The 20,773-nt window shown below is 38.1% G+C and overlaps 1 protein-coding gene across 2 annotated transcripts in view; it reads right to left on the reverse strand.

The window, feature by feature from the left end:
• The window catches only part of LOC124795350 (phosphatidylserine synthase 2-like), a 232,675-nt gene extending 214,588 nt beyond the window's left edge, over window positions 1–18,087 (reverse strand). For both annotated transcript variants that reach the window (XR_007016680.1, XM_047259338.1), the window contains exons 1-3: window positions 17,820–18,087; window positions 6,219–6,320; window positions 2,783–2,933 (exon numbers count right to left, since the gene is read on the reverse strand). Coding sequence is in view for 1 of the 2 variants with exons in the window: in XM_047259338.1 (XP_047115294.1) it covers window positions 2,783–2,933; window positions 6,219–6,320; window positions 17,820–18,001 (435 nt within the window). In the remaining variant the exon portion in view is untranslated. The remainder of the gene's footprint in view (window positions 1–2,782; window positions 2,934–6,218; window positions 6,321–17,819) is intronic.
• Window positions 18,088–20,773: the final 2,686 nt, after the last annotated feature.

The following is a 20,773-nucleotide window of genomic DNA, read 5'->3' on the forward strand; positions in this document are numbered from 1 at the left end:
GAACGGTACACGTACTCATTGGTGGTATATGGCTATACTCTAGAACTAATGTCATGAACACTGTTCACCTCTAAACTCAGCACAGTTACTGTCTGCAGAGTCAAAACACAGGGTGCACAGGCAGATCTCCTGAGCTCCATCTGATCGCCAATGATCATGATAAATGGATCAGTAAGGCCTCAGTACTGCACAATAAACCTAGTTTTGGTGCGGGCAGTGGCGGGTCAGACCTAAGCTGTTTTAGCTCCCCTGCTAAAATCAATCAAAACCTCTCAGTATGCACATATTGTACCCTGATGCTACTGAACACAGTGTTTGAGGCTGTTTCATTTTTTCCTGACATTGTAGCCCCCCCTGCCCTCCCTGCATAGTCCATTGTGATAGCAGAGCACAATTCTTTGTCAATGACACTAAACTGCCCCTCCAAGGTTGTTTTGGTTGTCCCTAAGCACATATACCTTTAGGAATGATTTGTGGCTGCTTGTGACAATGCTTCAAAGTTCTACTTGACTACCTAAAATTTTTATGATTGTCACTGGCAGGTAGATTTCTTGCATGAAACTGAATAGTGTATGCAACCAACAAATGCTTCACCAACAGAGCATTTTGATTGATGACTGTAACTCAAGTTATTGATGACAGTGGGCTATCTGAACTTACTGAAATAGCTTCGTCAGTCTAGAGTTCTGATCTTCCACCATCTACGAATGCTTCTGCCGCCTACAAGAAGTCCCCTCCAAGAATAGCCTTACAAAACTATATTCCAATAAAACAACAAATCCAAGGGCTGCATTCTGTCATTGATAGTTATCTTACAATACATGTTCCTGTTGGCTGGACATATTTTCCATTTGCGATCTTCAGTACAATCTCTTCTGTATCATGGAACATAGTCTTCCATACCAGACGACAATAAGCATTCACTATTACAGAAAAAAAAGCCACTAAATAGACTAGTGTCCAGACACGTTGGCTGTCAATGATGACATTGATGAGATTCCCTGACATCTTCGTGACTATCATCCACAGAGGATTCTCATCCATGATGGCCTCACCTCCATAGATGGTGACTGGCTTAATTTTCCTGAATTCAGCAGTTATGTGCGCAGATGGTTCTTTTGTACAGTGACAAAGAATGGGTATACCATGTTGGAGAGCAATTTCGTCCACGGTACTGTGACAGGCTTTGTTTCACATTTAGACTATAATTATCTGCAGTGAACTGGTATGAATAGGACTGTTGTGATAGTTGGCATCTTGCAGGATATCACTCATTAAAGAATGCCAGGATGCCACAGTGAAAACATACTGGCATGTTGTTGCCCATCCTCCAAATGTCTGTACGTATTGTACTCAGTAGAGGAGTTGGTTGATCTGTGCTGGTTGGTTACTGTGTTCTTCTTTGAAAGTTGGGGCATAAGTTTGAGTTGGCCAAGTCCATTCTTCATGATGCAGTCACCTAGAGCTAGAGATTGGTGCCAGAGATTGATACACTTCTTCTCTGAGATTCTCTTTTAGCTCATGGTGTATGGGGTCAACATGCATGGCTGCTTTCTGTTGTGCGCTCAGTCTGAAATTTCTGACTGGTAAACACATCATCCCTCTTCTCTTATCATCTGGTGTATGTGAGAGGCGAGATCAGGGTGGTCTTCCACAAGTGGAACAGAGCAACAGTCAGAAGTCATATCTCTTGTCTCTGTTTCTTATCTATTGAATTTCCTTGAGTCATTGGCACTACTTGATGAGCTCTGTCACAGTGGCGTACTTCACCTAAAGAGATCGAATAATGTCTTCTACAACTCTTTCATCATGTGCGAGATTTGGTCAGCTTCTATAATATTTGGATTTACACTCAGGCATGGGGCTAAAACACTGTTTATGTATGTCTGTATTGTTTCCTCACAATGTTGGGCACTATTCTTCAATTTTTCTTCCATCAAGTGGCCTTTCTGCTGATTGTTGTCAAATATTTTCTTCATTTCGGACTGGAATTTGTCCCAACTAATGAGCTTCTCTTAGTTTTCGCTGAACTACCGCTGGAGTGTGCGGTTCCAGTAAATGTATACATGTACCAAACACATCTTGCCCACTCACCCATTGTACTTGGCAACTCGATCAAATCTCTTCTGCCATTTCATCAGGTCTTGACCATCATCTCCAGGAAACACTGATGGGTGCCTGATGAAAAGCTCACTTACTGCTGTTTCGAAATCCATCTATCTCCTCAGTAATTATATCTTAGGAATGTTGTAATTCTTGCATTCTGGGACCTGTCTGTGTAAGCAAAGGCTTTTAAACTACATAATTGGAGCCACAGTGAGGCAGAGGTTTTTGTAGTAGCCAGCGTCTCCACCAAACAATATCACACTGAAACCACAATCAAGCCCATACTCAAAGGCAGGACATCAAAGAAGTACCCTTGGACTTGAAAGCATGTTTATCACTGACACCAATCTAAAGTCAGAATGGAACTAGCTTGAGGACAAAGGTGCAGCTATTTACACAAACATCGAATATTCCAGAAGGCTGGTATTTATACAAACATCAAATATTTCAGAATATATAAACATTAAGATATTTCAAGAACATTTCAGAAACTATAAATACTAACTAACATATAATTGCCAGCAGTTGGGTCTGAACTGGTGACCCCAGTATGCCAACCAGCAATGCCAACCACTACGCCACACTACTTGCATCATAGCCAACGGTAATACTGAAATACAAAAAGATAAGTTCAAGAAAAAAATAACATTTTAAGTCACTATTTAAAACACCATACCTGAAATAACATAAATATCAGGCCCAGTTCATAAACAATACTGCAGCAGAATGTGAACCTCCAGACAGCAGGGTGAGGACGTTGAAACACACCGTCCGGGGTAACAGTGACCCCCAGGAGAATGAAAACAAGCACACATGCTAAAATCCCCCTGAAAGAATGTTAGTAATGTGTTAATAATAACCAAATCCTTAATTTCAAGTTACTGTTCTTATTGATAGCATTACTAATATTAATTTTCCATGTCATAATGATAAATAAAGGACCACAGTGATATTATTGAGCCATGCAAAAACAGAGCATTATTCCAAAACATATTTCAGCCTAAAATACCTCAACTGCTACTACTACTACTACTACTATCACAGCCACCATGATGACGACGACCACCACCACCACTTCACTGTACAAAATTGCCTTTTTTTTTTTTTAAGTACGAGCGTATGAGTATGTGAATAAGACAATATTGCAGTTAGTTTGTATGTGTAAGGGGGTAGGGGGCTTACAGTTAGTTTGGGGGATGATTTGTTTCATGCTAGGAATATTTCCTGTAAATTTTCAAAAATTTAGATATTTTTGAAAAACTGAAAGGAAAACTGGGATTGTTAGGGCAATGCATCTATTTTTATTTTATTTTGCCTCTTCCATTGGAGTTTGCATTACATGGCAGGGAAGTGATCCCTGAATGGTCCATAATGCTTGAGAAGCATTCACAAATAAGCCACTCCCAAGTAATTTCCATGCATGTGGCAGCAAATAGACTGACATCACTGGTATAAATTTTTTCGGAGTAAACAAACTAAGAACATTCTGCCTTTGTGAGTGTATTGTAGATATTTTAATAACAATGATGGACAGTGATCTTCAATGGAGCTGCACCAAGGCACTCTGGATCTCATGCAGAAATTTTCATTGTGTGCATTAAAGCTTATGTCAGGTTGTGGACATAAGTTAACTGTGATGTGAGAATCAATTTGTTAAATAAGATGACTGAACAAGTTGTGCAAGATTTTTTATCAGAAAAAGGTGAAGTAAAGAATCATTTTGTCAACTTCTCATTGCTTCATATCATCTTGTTGGGCAACACAGTCAACTTACAAGTGATCTAGCCTCATACAGTTATTATTTGGCCTCTCTGATGGTCAACACCACTTCTATTGGTCAAGTATTAATCTGCCCTTGTGTTGTTATTTACATCCACCCTGGATTTCCCATATGCAACACTTTTCTAAAATAAAAAAAAATCTGAATGTAAATTACAACACAAATATGTCATTTCTGAAATGAAGATACCATAAATTCTTAAATTACATTTACCAGCCTGTGGCTTGCTAAATTTCAATAGTTACTATCTACCAGATATTACACCTAATAGAGATTAACTTTACGTCTACAGTAAGCAAATAACTGCCTAGGGCTTGTGATATCTTCTTTACTCCCTATTTCACTCAAGGATGGTACAATACTGTCATTGCACTTTTACAGTTACAGAATCTGAAGCATACATGAATAATGCAATATTTGTTCAATGCTCGTCAACATGGTCTGCATTCCTTACTGCCTTCCATAGTGAAGGTTAAAGTTGTTACTTTTCTTGCGAAGAAGCTGTGAATCAGTGTGAGAGTTGTATTTTGATATCAGGGCAGTTCATCCCGCAAAAAGCAAGCTTTCTGTAATATTGTACAACTTCAGGCTTTGAAATGCAATGCCCACAGTAACTGCAGTGAAATGTGTGCTGAAGACAGACTTACAACCGCAAAACATCTTTTAGAAACTAGTTTAAATCCTGCTTCAGTGCAACATGTTTTAATATGTAATAGAGCACATCAATGTATACTAGTGGCAAAGTCTACATCGTAATTCTCCTGCTACATCCGAGGTAGATCTAATGTTACATGACTATCCAATGATGACTTCCAAGAAAACTGTGACTGCAAATTTGTATTCTGCAACAATACGTGATAAATAATTACCTGTGTTCTTAAATAATTTGCAGTTCCTTTAATCAAATATGGAAAAGTCATTTACAATATAGTTGTCAATAACATCTGAATATTAAATGTGCAACTGTTGGAAAAGAAACAGTGTCACCCCCACTAAGAAGTACTTAAGTGAGTGACATATTACTGCAGATTAATTTGATAGCAACATCAAATGGTCCCCGCCATAATGAATTACTGGATTCAACTATTTTCACTGTCAGGACATATTCCATGTAGCAATTAAAACCTAAACATGAAAATTTTTCATTCATTTTTCTTGTCTTCATCTTCATTAAATGATGAACCAGTAATGATACATCAAGAAGCACAGCACCCAAACTAAAGGCAGTTTAACATCCCATTTGTAATTAATGGTGTGCTTCCAGGTAGTCTGTGAGTTGTTGTTGTTTACATTTTATGTGCAATATTTTGACCACCAACCTAGTCATCTTCAGCAGGTGCTGCAAGTTTTGCTGTTATGTGAACTCACTGCCCAGCCTACAACCATACTGTGAACTATTGTTGGTGTTGCATCACTATTTATAGTTGAGTTCAATTCATGATGCCCACTATGTCCTATGATGATGTTTTGTTTTCTAGAGCCCACACAGATATTCCATGAAAAACAAATTTTCTTAGCATTTTGCAGCTCTGGCGGATGCAATGGCCAGTGAGATCTTAGTAAATTGAGTGCTAGACTCCAAGCCTTGTTTAAATTGAAACCTCCATCGTGGTGCATTGAGTTTTCTGAAATCTTTATTCTGGCACACTCCTTAATTATGCTGTCCCAAAAGCTTGGCATTTTCACTACAATACTGTTCTCACATTTGGCTTCTTGATTAGATTTGAGGCATATTTGGCAACAGATAACTTATTTGGCTGTTTTAAGCAGGTGTGTCACTGACGTTCCTTGCATTTTGTAATGGAATTGGTCAATGCACCTTTTTTTTTGTCAGTTACCGGTAAACCTGATGCAACTTAGTTCACAACACAATCCAGTGAAATCGAAACTGTAATTCCCCATTTACTACAATTTTGGTGTTACAACCAAAATGAACACACATCTTATATACAAAAATAAAGCATGAAGTTAACATAAGATTAATTATCTTATGCATTTTCAGTGTGTTTCTCTTATATCCATATTGAAGTCATGAACAACTAAAATTCGAATTATGATCATACTTATTGTCTCTTGTATAATTATTCTGAAAGATACATTAACAGCACACCATTAATCAATCATACCAAGAAAACCTGAGAGATTTCATCATTTTTGTAATAATTTAACACACCTTTCAAACTCATGTATCTGCAGCTTTAAACTACTTACATCTGAGAGCTTATCTAGTATGCTGTTGTACACCAATTTTAGAAAATTGGAAACATAACTAGTGTAGTAACAATTATTATTGTTGAAACAAAGAATTCATAGACTAGTCAGAATATCTTACCTTTTGGTGTTGTATGTTGTATCATTGGAAACAGGCTCAAACACAGCCACATAAACCAATGAGCAGATAAAAATAAAAAGAACAGTAAGTGTATGCGCTCTCCTGTGAACATAAGATAAAGAATAAAACATTCAAGAACATTTATCACGGACACAGATAAATAAAACACACACACACACACACACACACACACACACACACACACACACACAAAAAAAATCAGAAGATGCCTTTTAATATAAGTTTAGGAATAAAAGAATGTACAAGCTCTCTTAGTGGAAATGCAACTATATAAATATTTAAAAACATTGAGAAATGGTTTAAGCAAGTGGATTTATCATTAAATTTTGACAAGACTCAGTAACCTACATGCAATTCAGTACCTCTCATAAACCTGCAGGATCTATAACTAGTTTATTCAAACTATGAAATAAATGAAAAATAGTTTTCAGTTTTTGAGACTACAAATGGATCATAATATGAACTGGAAGTCTCATACAACAGACTTAAAGACAAGCATTATTTCATTTGGCTATGTATGAGTACAGTTGCTGGTCATTGAAAAATGACGTATGTTAAGAGTTCCAATTGGTGTTTGTAAGAGGACATCCTGTATACACACATATTTTGCCAGATATGTCCGATAATGTAATTTATTGTCAAAACTGTTTCTCTCTTTTCATAACAACATAACAATAAGACCCACAACAACCTGTGTTAAGTCTCAATACAGATGCATTCAACAACCTGACAGAGTATATTGGGGGTAATATAGTTGAGTTTAAAAATAAATTAAGGAACATTCTTATATAAGAACGTAGGTTTCCGTGGCCAGTGTCATAATGATTAAAATTCTTCTGGGCATTATGCCGCGTCATTGCTAAAAAAACTAACAACAATAATAAACAAACTGACGTTTCGGCCGAATTGCAACAGCCTTCCTCAGGGCATGACTGGTTTTGCATGGGGATAGGTGCTTCTATTTATTACGGACTGTCGATGTCTGACGTCACTGTTGTAAAACTTTGAATTGGCCCTCTAATATGATTGGCTAGTCATGATGTAAGGGAAGATGGAAGGAAAGAGGCTAATTATGGGTGTCCATGTCATCAATGACTTTAATCATTATGACACCGGCCACAGAAGCCTACGTTCTTATATCAATGACCTGTATGGGCAGGAAATCTACCAACACATATGGAAACTGGAGCTGCTGAGGAAGAGGAAGGTGAAACTGCCGAATGGTTTGGCGTTCCTTAAAAGGTGTCGAGATCATCATGTCATCCCGAAATTCATCAGGGTACAGCTTCAAATCGATACGAGAAGAGCAAGAACTATTTACTATTGGGCCAGCCATGCATTATTAAGGGAGAGGATACAACACCTCCAGAGCTTCATAGACTACAACAACAGGCAACTGTACAGCATGCATTTATGGCTGTCAACTACGTTATCAGCGAAGGACTGGGATAACATTGACCGAATAACCCACAACCAGGCCTGCATGGAGGAGGACTTGGTCAGCAGTCAACAGAAAAAGAAATTTGAGGAGCTAATGGGAAACAAACACTATTCACAGCTAAGTCTGGATACAGCTCATACCGTGGTTAACATCTCGACACAGACCATCAGTGAGGCAGCGACATCAATTCTGTCCAAATGGTTAAACTTCGCAGTTATGCCCACAAAGATTCCCACAGAAGAGATCATTTAATCTGTGGAGGCGTCACTCCACCAAGTACATTGTGTTGAAACAGAAAAGATAAGGCAGGAAACTGTAAGAATTTTACAAACAGCAAAACCACCCAGAGCCAAATCACACATGAAGAAAGACAGGCCATAAAGGAGCTCAGGAATAACAAGGATATTGTGGTCTTACATGCGGACAAAGGAAACGCTACGGTTCTGATGGACACTTCAGAATATGAAAAGAAGATGACCGAACTACTAAGCGATCCCATTTACAGAGTACTAAGGAGTGACCCGACAGTGAGGATAGGCAGAAATATGAAGGCCCTCATAAAGAAATCGAGAATTGATCCTGACACAGCCAAGAGACTAATCACCAAGGTGCCTGTTCCTCTTAGAATCTACGGAGTACCTAAGCTCCATAAGGAGGGTTATCCGCTGAGACCCATAGTGAATGGAATTGATTCACCTACGTATTATGTTGCGAAACATCTGGCACCTAAGTTATGCCACCTTGTGGGACAAACGGACTCCTACGTGAAAGACTCTTCCCACTTCCTACAACTGATTAGGGAACAGGGAATAAAGCCATCAGACATTATGGTCAGTTTTGACATCAAGTCTCTCTTCACTAACGTACCTATTGAGGAGACTATGTGCATTCTACAGGATTGGATCCCAACAGATATCTGCGATCTGGTGCACTTATGCCTGTCATCTACGTACTTCACCTGGCAGGGTAAATATTACGAACAGTTAGATGGAGTGGCAATGGGTTCCCCACTCTCCCCTGCAGCTGCAGACATCTTCATGGAAGCCTTTAAGCAAACGGCCCTGGCCCCTGCTCTGTTACTTCCCAGGTGTTGGCTACGATATGTGGACAACACATTCATTGTCTGGCCTCACAGTGAAGTGGAATTGGGAAACTTCCTCCAGCAATTAAATAGCCTGCACAAAAATATAAAGTTCACACATGAGACTGAAAACAATGGTACCTTGCCGTTTCTGGATGTGGAAGTATGCAGAGCTGCCGAAGGTAAACTGGGACACAAAGTGTACCAGAAACCAACGCACACTAATTGGTACCTGCACGCGGAGAGCCACCACCACCCAGCTCAAAAGTATTCTGTTCTGCATACATTAACTGCCCGAGCCTACCGGATAAGTGATGAAAATAACATCAAAGAAGAATTAAAGGAACTACAACACACATTTAGTGCCAACGGCTATGATGACATCATCATAATAAAGGTAGCTAAAACCAAAGGGAGCAGAACACAAAGGAAGGCAAAGAAGAGAAGCTTCCACTGGCACACTTACCATAAATAAAAGGCATCAGTGAACGGCTAGGCAACGTCCTCCGCCAACAAGGTTTCAAACCGATTTTTTGAAGCAGTCACAGGATCCACAAAATGATAGGTCCCAACAAGGATGTAGTCAACAATCTTAACACTGCAGGTGTTTACGAACTACGGTGTGAGTGCGGAGCTGCCTACATAGGAGAAACAGGGAAACCTATTAGCTTACGAGTAGGAGAACACGAACGCTATGTACAACTACAACAACATAATAAATCGGTGATAGAGGAACACCACCGTGACTGTGGACAACCTATCAGGTTCCAGGAAGCCTGAGTATTAGCAAAAGAATCATGGATGTGAGAGCACAAAATACGGGAGGTGATCAAAATTACTAAGCAATCTGACAACATCAACAGAGAAGATGGCTACAAACTCCCAGCGTCCTGGCTGCTGGCCATCCCAGTCCAACAGGCCACGAGCAGTCGCAGGGCAGAAGCTACACACGACACGGACGTATCTGCACAAATAGCTGTAGAGCAACTGTCAGTCCACTTCCGCGAACACCAGGAGGTAAGCTTGCTGACCAGAAGCCGAATGCTGATTGGCAGACAGCTACCAATCGTTGACGACATGGACATCCACGATTAGCCTCTTTCCTTCCATCTTCCCTTACGTCATGACTAGCCAATCATATTAGAGGGCCAATTAAAAGTTTTACAACAGTAACGTCAGACAACGATAGTCTGTAATAAATAGAAGCACCTATCCCCACGCAAAACCAGTTGTGCCCTGAGGAAGGCCATTGCAACTTAGCCAAAACACCGGTTTTAGTTTATTATTGTTGTTAGTTTTTTTAGCAATGACGCGGCATAATACCCAGAAGAATTTTAATCATTATAAGGAACATTCTGTTGTGCAACTACTTTCACAATGTCAAAATAGTCATATTAGGTACTAATAAATTAATATCAGCACTGTACTGTTGTAATTATTCACAAAGTCAGTCTATTGTAATGCACCTAAATAAAATGTGAATTTTTGATTGTATCTCACATCAAACACATATCCCCCAGTGAGATCCACGAAATGATTCACATTCCCAGATTGTTATGAAAATGAAGATCTTAAATAATCAGCACTTCATAACAACAAATTAACTGAGCAGTGTTTTATAAGTGTAATGAAAACAATGTGCTGCAAGACAGACAAAAAGGGTAGATGTCATGGGGTAAGCTTGTTATTTGTGTTTTGCAAAAAGTGATTATGAAATAGTGGAAGTTGATTACAGAACATCTTACAGCAGTGTCATCATGGACATAGCAATTTTACACTTCTGTGTTAACACATTTACTCACTGATGCTAACTAACAATAGTGAATTTAGAATGAACAGTGAAATTTACAATCATAATAGTAAAAGTAATTTCCATACAGATTGTTGCAGTCCCTGTCTAATGTACAGACTAGTTTATATTCTGAAGTAAGGTCCTTATCAGATTACTTGCAGACATCTAACAGGAACTTAAAAATCCTCACACATTCAAACCTGAAGTACACAAGTGACTTATTAGACCCTCATTTTATACCTCATCAGGATTTTTTTAATTTAGCAGAATAATTTAGAATTAACATTAAAGCTAATATTCAACAGATTTTAACATATAGACAGCGTGTAGTATTCCATGAAAAGTTCAGTTACACAAAAGCTTAGCTGAAGTATTATATCATGGGTAGTTAAATGAAAATGACAGATGGAAAAAAGTAAGTAAACTGTTTATTATGTTAAAGAAATTACGTAATTGTTAATATGACTATCCCACTGTGAGACAAGATGGTCAATGCCTTCATGGACAAATGTATGTGGTTGCCTACAGAACCATGATCGTGCACAAATGTGCACCTCTTTGGTCAAAGCAAGTCCACGGCCATAAATGTCTTTCTTCAAGGCTCCAAAAAATACAGAAATTGCATGGGTAGAGATTGGGACTGTATGGAGGATGTGTTACGAGTTTCCCAGTGAAACTACTGCAGTTTAATCGAAATAACCTTGGAAACAAGTGAGTGGAAATTATCCTGCAACAGAATGATGCCGTTCATCAGCATCGCTGGGCCTTTGGACTTGATGGAATGCTTCAACTTTTACACAGAGTCCACATATTACTATGTGTTAATTTTGGTGCCTTGTTCCAGAGTGTCAATGAGTAACATGCCTTTGCAATCAAAGAAAGAGATCATCATGATTTTGCTGAAGCTGATGTGCCTGTTGTTTAAACTACGTTACAGAAGTTTTGCTGGGAAGCCCTTACACATCCACCTTACAGTCCCGAGCTCATCCTATGCAAATGTCCATATTTTTGGAGGCCTGAAGAAAGACATTCTTGGCTGTCAATTTGCTTCTGATGAAAATGAGCAAGCCTGGGTACAATCATGGATCCATAGGCAACTGAAAATATTTTGCCACAAAGGCGTTGACTATCCTGCCTCACAATGGGAAAAGTATATTAACAGCCACAACAGCAATTACTTCTGTTTAATTACTTTTTCGATTTACCTAATTTGCATTTGACTGAGCCTTATATAAAAAAAGAGGTAGGTGAGTAGTGTAACAGAAAGTGTGGTGCCTTTTTTCATGTAGCTGCTCTTTTGCATGCATGTTTGGGCAAGGCGGGGGGGAGTGAGGGTGTAATGAGGGAATTCCCATAACTATTAATATAAATAGATTAGCACTTGTTGCGGTTGATTGTTAGTATCCTTTACAAAAGTAGCCAGTAGTGGCTGCTTCATGAAGACACTTGTGGAACTCTAAGAGCAAATGAAAGAAAAAATAGTGAAGGTGCAACATTCATCTATTTTCTAATTGTTGCCAAAAGCCTTTTTAGGCCACATACTCATAACTCTTCAGAGAAAAATCTCGGGTTATGGCACCTCTCTCTCTCTATCTCTTCCACATGAAGAATGGTACAAATTTAGTACTAGCAAGCAGTGTCAACCTATTTTCACCATTAGACAAATGTTGAAATTGAACAGTATTTAATAAGCAAAGGTGGTCCCCCAACATAGTATCCCTCAAAAACCCATAAAGATCATTAAAAAAGGTAAATGAATGTGGAAAATGTCTTAGCTCTGCATAAAAAACTGGCAATTGTTCCTGCATATATGCCACTTCCCAACAGAATTTTTATTCTTGTTCATAGTCTTCCTGCTTAACACAGTTTTGACTGAGATTTCTACTTACCAGTATTTAATCTAGATATGGGCTAGTTTTATTTATATTTATTGACTTTTTGTCCAGTGAGAGTCTACAGTCATCCTGTGTTCAGAAACAAAAGAGCCAAATACCTAATAACACTTCCTTTGTGTCTGTTTAGGAGTTTACAGGCACTAAACTATTAAATTTTGCTGGAAGGAAGATGGGTTTCATGTCCTGGCAACAATAAAATAGTAGAAGATGAAGCACAAGTTCAAACTAACAGAAAATGGGGAAGATACTCAATCATATCCTTTTAAAAGGAACCAATCAGCCTTCGCCTTTGTAGGCTTGATTTTGGGAAACCAAGGAAAATCTATACCTATATGGCCGTATGATAATTTGAATCGAAGTCTGCCCCAATGCAAGCCCACTGTCTAAACTATAGTGTCATCTCACTTAGTGATCTTGCTGGAGTTTGGCTACATGCACTTTAAATGTATCTATGTTTTAATTAAGCTGTTAGTCAATGGACCAACACAGTTATTTATAAGTTCTCTAGTGACTTTGTGATGCACCTGGTGTGGCTCCATGCACGAGAGGATAAGTGTCAACCTACAAATCAGAGCTTCAGTTTTGATTAATTCTACTTTTTCGCAGTATCAAAAGTTAAATTCACTTGAGAAAATTACAAAATTCTGAAACAGTTGCTTGCCAGTACTTATCTTCATGAGGGCAAATTCTTAATACAACTGACAGACATATTTAAAAGTATAAGCAACCATTCCAGTTCCTCACTTGGCAAAAAATGAGTGTTGGGTAGGGAAGGTTTTTTTTTTTTTTTTAAAAAAAAAAAAAAGGAAGGTCTCTCTCAGACCCACAATGATAGCAGCTGACAACAGCATCCTGGGGTCTCTGTGAGCTGCTCTTCCTTCTTAATCTTCCCCACCCTCTTGCTCTCCCCTAAAAAGAAACTAATAACTATGTATGCTAGGATAGTTTCCTGTATTTTTATATGTGTACCAGCAGTACTAAGAGTCTCTCCTCCTCAAAGTAATCACTGGCTAGGATTTTTCCTGGCTCTTATCACTTCTTTCGTCTTGATCAATTACTAACACACATGAAAAATGCAAAATGTACCATAGTTTGGAGTTTTGCCAAATGTCAACTAAGCTCAGACAGGAACTGTTAGGAGTTGTACTACATGCCAATGGCGTGGTACTTCGTGTATCCAAACTGTCAAGATTCACAAAAAAGTAATTATAGCAAATTCCTTGGAACCATGCACAAGAAGTAGCTGCAAGGTAGGATAATGAATAAAATTATTAGTACGGGACAAAGGTGGTTCCATTTGCAACTGTGGGCTACAGTGCCATTGTTTGGGCACACAAGCTATGAGCAAGCAGATCTGCCGCTAATATGAGAAAGAACAGTGAGGAATTAGAGAATCATCAACAGATCTTTTAGTAATAATGAATTAAGAATTTTTAGAATGTTAGCAGAGGCCGAATTCCTGAGACGCAAGAATGAGAATGTTTCAGTTTCTTGCTGAAGTAAATGAAAGGCTTCATAAAACACATTTCAAGCCAAATAGAGGACTGGTTCACTACCTTACTGCATACGAGCCATATCCCACATACCTGAACAGAACTGGTATGAGAGCAATGACCAGCTGTGAAAGAGACAGTCCAAAATGAAAAACTAAATACAGAGTCAAGCAGGAACTGCTGCGTATTTACTGAAATTGTGAAACAAGAAAGCGAAACTGGCACACCATGTCTTATGAGAATGTTAGCTGGAAGACATAACAAGGACTACTAAGTAGGCTTTAAGAGGTAAAACTGTTTATGACATAATTGCACTAGAAGAGAACTTTGATACCCTAAAACTTATTGTTGATGATACAGTAAAGAGAAGTAATTAACCTACACATGACAATACTCTGTTTAACTGTCAGCAACCATAAGATTATCATATGTAATCATAGTAGAGGTAATTGTATTACTAATGTGATATTCAGTTGTAGTAGTTGTGTCATTGCTGTTGTGGAAAGTAACACTAGTGCAAAAATCAACTTGCCCTTTTCTCATATTATATTCTGTGAATTATGGATGAAGGGCAACAGGTGGATTCATATTCTCTTGTTCTCTATATACATAAATTATCTGATGGATTGAACAAGCAGTAACCTGTGGCTGTTTGCTGCTGATGCTGTAATATAAGGAGGGAGGTATTGGTGACTCTGGAACAATAGAGGATGACTTGAGAGAATTTATATTTGGTGTAATGAAAGGCAGCTAGCTCTAAATGTAGAAAAATGCAAGTTAATGCAGATGAGTAGGAAAAGCAATCCTGTATATTTCAAATACAGAATTAGTGGTGTGCTGCTTGACACATCATGCTGATTAAATATGAAGGCATAACGTTGCAAAGTGATATGAAATGAAACACGCAGTTAAGACCAGTTGTAGGGTAAGCAAATGGCCAACTTCGGTTTCTTGGCAGAGTTTTAGAAATGTGTAACTCGTCTACAAAGGAGAACAGATATAGAACAGTAGTTCAACCATTTCTTGAGTACTGCTTGAGAGTTTGGGATCACCAGAGTGGACTGAAGGAAGACACTGAGCAATTAACAGGTATCGAGCTAGGATTGTTATCATTACCGACAGGTCCAATCAGCATGTGAGTATTATGGAGTTGTTCCATGAACTCAAATTGGAATCCCTGGAGGGATTTTGTGTAGGGTCCACAAAGGCAAGGTAATAGAAATTAGAACTTGTACAGACATATTTCGACAGTGGTTCTTTCCTTGCTCCATTTGAGAGTCCAACAGGAAAGCAAATGACTAGTACTGGTACAAGATATCCTCTGCCATGCACTATATGGTGGCTTGTGGACTGTGTATGTAGAGGTAGAGGTGGTGGTGGTGGTGGGAGGACTTTTTATGTATCTCATAGTTATTCTGTTTGTTGTTACTGTAGTAGTATGTGCTGCTGTAACAGTACTGACAGCAGTAGGCATAAAAATAACTGTAAAATTGATCAAGATAATTTGAAGTAACAAAAATCTATGGATCTTTTTCTGTTGCAGTAAAAGAACAGCCCTCTGACAATGGAAAAAACATGACTCACAAAAACTATATGTAAGTTAAAGTAGGTCAATGTATAGGCAGCTCTCAAAATGTTATAGTGATAGTAGTATAAAGAAATGACAATAAGGAAAAAATTAGGCACTGTAAATTTAATTCAGTGTTCAGAACAGGAAAAAGGAAAACAATAAATAGAATAATGTGAAGTAATGTAATTCTGTATTTAATGGTCCATTGGTGTCACCAAGAAAATAGGCTATGATGAATAAATAAACAAACAATAAACTAATAAATAATCCTTATTAAACAGTAGGTCAAAGTAACTGGATTGATAAATCCACCCACAAGATGAACAAGGGCAATGCGACACCACTTAAAATAAGGCTGTGCCTAGTACAGCTTTGTGGTGTACAAATCAACCTTCAGTAACAACTGCAATGAAAGCACAGTTGAAAGTATGTGGAAAATTACTGACATACACTATGAACATCAAATACTGCATGGTCTTTAGCTGTGGAACAAGTACTCAGTATTACTGACATTTACAACTATTGTGCAGTCCATATAGCAGTTTTATCAGCAAGAAAGCTTCAATCGGATTACATTTGTTTGTTTGTTCACCCAGGGCGCATCTTTCAGTGATATTTGATGTGCCATCATTATACAATGAAAATAAATAGCTCAATAACTCACTCTCCCTCAAGCTTTATGAGGGCTATGAGGTATTCCTAAACGTATTTTTCTGAAATTTTAAGCAAACAAATTCAGGGAACTTTTAAAAGAGTGTCTTCAAAATATAGGAAATTCAACATAAGATCAGTAGTGTTACTTGCAAAAGGAATTTACTTTTGGTGCTTTATAAAGCTGAGGCATATGTCATGAAGAATATTTTTCTTCTATAAAGACAGGCATTTTATTCGAGAGGTAAAGTGGAATTCTGTTTATGAATTCAAGCTGCATCTGCCTCAAGTGTACATAGTAATTTTATTAGCCTTCCTTGAGGCAATTTTGGGGAGCATCTGGATATCCACATGAGTAACAAAGGCATTCACCTGCCCATCCTGTTACAAAATGTGAATAAGCACAGTCCAACAGACAGAAAGCCCACTGCAATCAACTGTAAAGGTAGTTTTCATTTTACTAGGGGCACGTGAGACTTTTCCTTTAAAAAAGTCTGTCGAGGAAAATGTGCAACTTAATAGTATGTAACCCAATTACAACACTAGGTACGAAGGAGCAATAACAATATTGAGAAAAAGACTACAGCACATAAACATAAGATACTGCCAGCACCAAGGCCAATCAGATTGCTGTAAACATTTGATGAACAGATATTGTAGGAGAAGTTGTGGTATTACAGTAGCAAAAACATTTATTTGCACTTCTAAAAGGTGCATGCCACTCCCCCCTCCCCAAAGCTGGCCATTTTACAAACAGAAGCTATCTGCTGAAGTACAGTTCAATTTGAGCCCATTACTGCTACTCACTGTACAAGGGTTGAGATACAAACACTCAGTTTCGAAGATCCTGAAATTTTCGCACTCTTGGTACACAATGCAAAAAAGGAGTATCGGGGTTTAATACTGTATTGATACTGTTCTTAGTCATTTACAAATCCAATACAATTTATCTGAATAATGGAAAAAATCTATATTCATATGTGGACATCTGAATGGCGGTGAAGCAGGGATTCTTATGAAAGATATCTGCATCTACACCTACACTCTGCAACCTACTGTGCAGTGCATAGCAAAGGGCACTTCCCATTGTACCTGTTATAAGGATTTCTTCCTGTTCCGCTCACATGTGGAGCGCAGGAAGAATGATTGTTTGAATGGCTCTTTGCGTGCAGTGATTATTCTAATCTTATACTTACAGCCCCCATGTGAGCGATATGTATGGGATTTCAGTATATTCCTTGAGTAATAACTTACAGCTGGTTCTTGAAATTTTGTTGCGAAACTTTCTAGCAAGTGCGTTAGTTTTAATACATGAATAACACCAAAGAAAACTTGTTTCGAGTTAAGAAACTACAATTAGATACCAGTGATGTGGATAGTGGCCGGGAGAGGAGCGGATTAACCTACACCGTGTTACGTAAAAAAAAAAAAAAAACTGTGTAATGCAGTATAACCCCCATAACAGATAGAGTGATACCATAACAAACAACGCTAAGATGACCCAACTACCACATGCCAGTAAGTCCAAAATTCGTTTAACAGCAGACAGTGATCGAAATACCCCTGCAGGGAGGCTAAGGCAGTTTATTGTGAAAATGTGAATAGCCACAACCGCTCATTCAGTTTATACTGGTACATTTAAAATGAAAGCACATACCAGAAAAACGTCAATGTGCCATCATCTGAAAATTTCTCTACGGGAGACGTTTGCGAACATTTCAGATTAGAGGAATTAACACCTTTCTCGTATGTTTTAGCAGATAGATGAGCGTCTTGCAAATCATTCGATGTCTTGGAATCCAGTTCTTTCAGTTTCACAGATTTTCTTAGGGTTGCCATTACTTCTTCTGTTTGTCTTTCGAAGATTTTCGACTCTTTAACATCTTCCGTCACTCAGACATCGCCGCGCACTTTCCGCATGCCGCAAAAACAAACAACGTAGTTCCTTTGCCGTATGAATTCCAAAGATGTAAAACTCCTTCCACATATATCGACATACAACAAAAACTTTTTAGGGCTGAGGGCTAGATTTTCTTTCACTGTGTTTAACAGTTCGTTGGTGGAGATGTTCTGACAGTGCAAATATGTTTATTTTCTCTGAAAACTAAAGAGCAGCGCGCGGTTCCCCCACGTTTCCCTTTTCATGTTTCTCAAATTCTCAGTATGGTATGTTTCACGGCGCAGGAGTCAAGCGAATACTCGAATTGCATCTATGGGAGACAGCGCAACCAAGTACGTAAGTTTTCTTAATTCAGAGAAAATTAAATTTCCTTTTAACTACCCATTTCCTTACACAGGCTTTCAGCTTACTGCATTATTTAAACCACCAAGTTAGCACCTAATTACTAGTATAGAAGATTATCATTGCTATGTACTTATTCAAATCAAATATATATTCATCATATACTTTGTTATTCATGTAAAATTTGGATATACTACACACAATGTGAAACTTGAAGAAAATATGTGTACTTCCATGCCTATCTATAGTGGAAGAGATGGTCTCTTTATTATTTCACATTTTTGCTCTCAAGACTTGAATGTTACTTGATCATTCAATTTTTTCTTCTTTCCTTCTTCTTTTTCTCTTCTCAAAATCTCTTCATTCTTTGACTGTGGTCATGTTTCCTTTGTTTTGTCTATATTTTCCTTCTTTTCTTCGTGTATTTTCTTCAGAGTTCGTGTTCGTAATTTTGTTTCTGAGTTCCTTTATCATTTCCTACGTATTTGTGCTTATTTTAGGTCTCCTTCTGTTTCTTCATTTTCTTTGCTTGAGCTGTTAACTACATCAAAAATTCTCTTTGTGAGGCTGCTGTTCATTCTGCGTATGCGTCCATAGTGTCGGAATTGTGTGGACAATATATTTCGTGTGAGACGGCGTCAAAGTGCATCATGTGGATTATAATAGACCTCTCTGGTGCTATTGTATGCTCTGAGTTTGATGTGTGTAACGTAATGTTCCTTGGTTGTTGTGTTCGATTTATTTTACCTGCAAGTGCAAATATAGTTACTGGGACTAAATGTCTTTTACCCACTAATATTTATTCAACTGTGTCTACTCTAATAGGCTATGGGCCCAGCGATGTATTTGGAATATGTACCTACATAATATAATAGTGAGAAAGTATTAGAAAAGTTAAAAGTAGTGCACTTGCGTCAAGTACGAGTAATCTTAAAGACGAACGAAACTCTTTTGTATAATTCTTCGGTATTATTCTTTACGTAAAGAAAGATCACAGTTACCGTGAAAATGATCGTAGCTCAAATTCTGCAGATTGAAAGACTTATGGATCGCGAAAACTACGCAACTTGGAAATTTGCAGTAGAAGCGTATTTACGTTTGGACGACCTATGGGATGTGGTGAATGGCACAATGATATCCACAGATCAGGATTATTCAAGTAAGGGTAGGAAAGCAAAATCGAAGTTGACATTACTAGCTGACCCAGTGAATTATGTTCACGTTGAAAAAGCTGCGACAGTGAAAGAAGCCTGGGACAAATTACAAAGTGCATTTGAGGATGGAGGTTTTACAAGGAAAGTGGGTTAATTATCACTCAGCTGGACAAATGCAAGAGTGTAGACAAATACGTCAACAAAATAATAGCTGCATCGAACCGACTGAGACATATTGGGTTTGGGATCGCTGACGAATGAATAGAGACATTACTGTTGGCAGGACTGCTCGAAAGGTATGCGCCTATGATTATGGGGCTGGAAAGCTCAGGTATACCTATTATCGGCGACAATGTTAAAGTAAAAATCATACTGGATGTAAAGAGTACTTCAAGCTGTCATGTATTGGAGAAGGAAACTGCATCTGCTCTTTAGTAAAAAAAAAAAAAAAAAAAAAAAAAAAAAAAAAAAAAAAAAAAAAAATCAGTGAGATGTCCGAAGAAGGGGCATATTGCATCTCAGTACAGAGAAAAAGTAAACCCAAGGTCAGACACGCAGCAGAAGAGGTATGTTGCTGATAGCCCAAAGAGAAGGACCAATAAAAAAGGCACTCTCATGTTTCTATTCTTTTGGCGATGTGGGTAATCATCAACGGGAATGGATTTTAGACTCAGCTGCATCTGTACATATTGTTAAAGACAAATCTCTTCTTTGTGATGTTAAAGATAAGACTCATATGGGAATATCTACTGTTTATGGCAGCAAGCTCCAGTGTCATTTAGCTGGGTAACTAGACCTACATGTAAAGTGTAAATAGTGAACCCAAAATGCTTACGGCACATGATGTTTATTATGTAAAAAATGTTGCAACTAACCTACTGTTTGTAGGGTAAATTGTCAAGAAGAGAAATACAGCCATTTTTGACATGCACAAAGCAAGAGTAATCAACGAAAATGGTAAAGTTATAACTGCAGCAAGTAACGAAACGGGAATTTTTAAGTTGGATACCACTGACAGAAACACAAAATGTTAGTCATTCAGTATACTCAATAGAATGTTTTTTATTGCGCTGCAGACTTGGACACCCAAATAGAAAGACTACGTCTTTATTAAGGGATATGGTAAATGGGATGCAGAATTATAGTGTATCCAAGGACCCTTGTCAGATATGCATAAAAGGAAAACAAGCAAGGCTATACTTTAAGACTAGTAAA

Source organism: Schistocerca piceifrons, chromosome 4, assembly GCF_021461385.2.
Source record: "Schistocerca piceifrons isolate TAMUIC-IGC-003096 chromosome 4, iqSchPice1.1, whole genome shotgun sequence".
In the NCBI taxonomy this organism is placed as follows: domain Eukaryota; kingdom Metazoa; phylum Arthropoda; class Insecta; order Orthoptera; family Acrididae; genus Schistocerca; species Schistocerca piceifrons.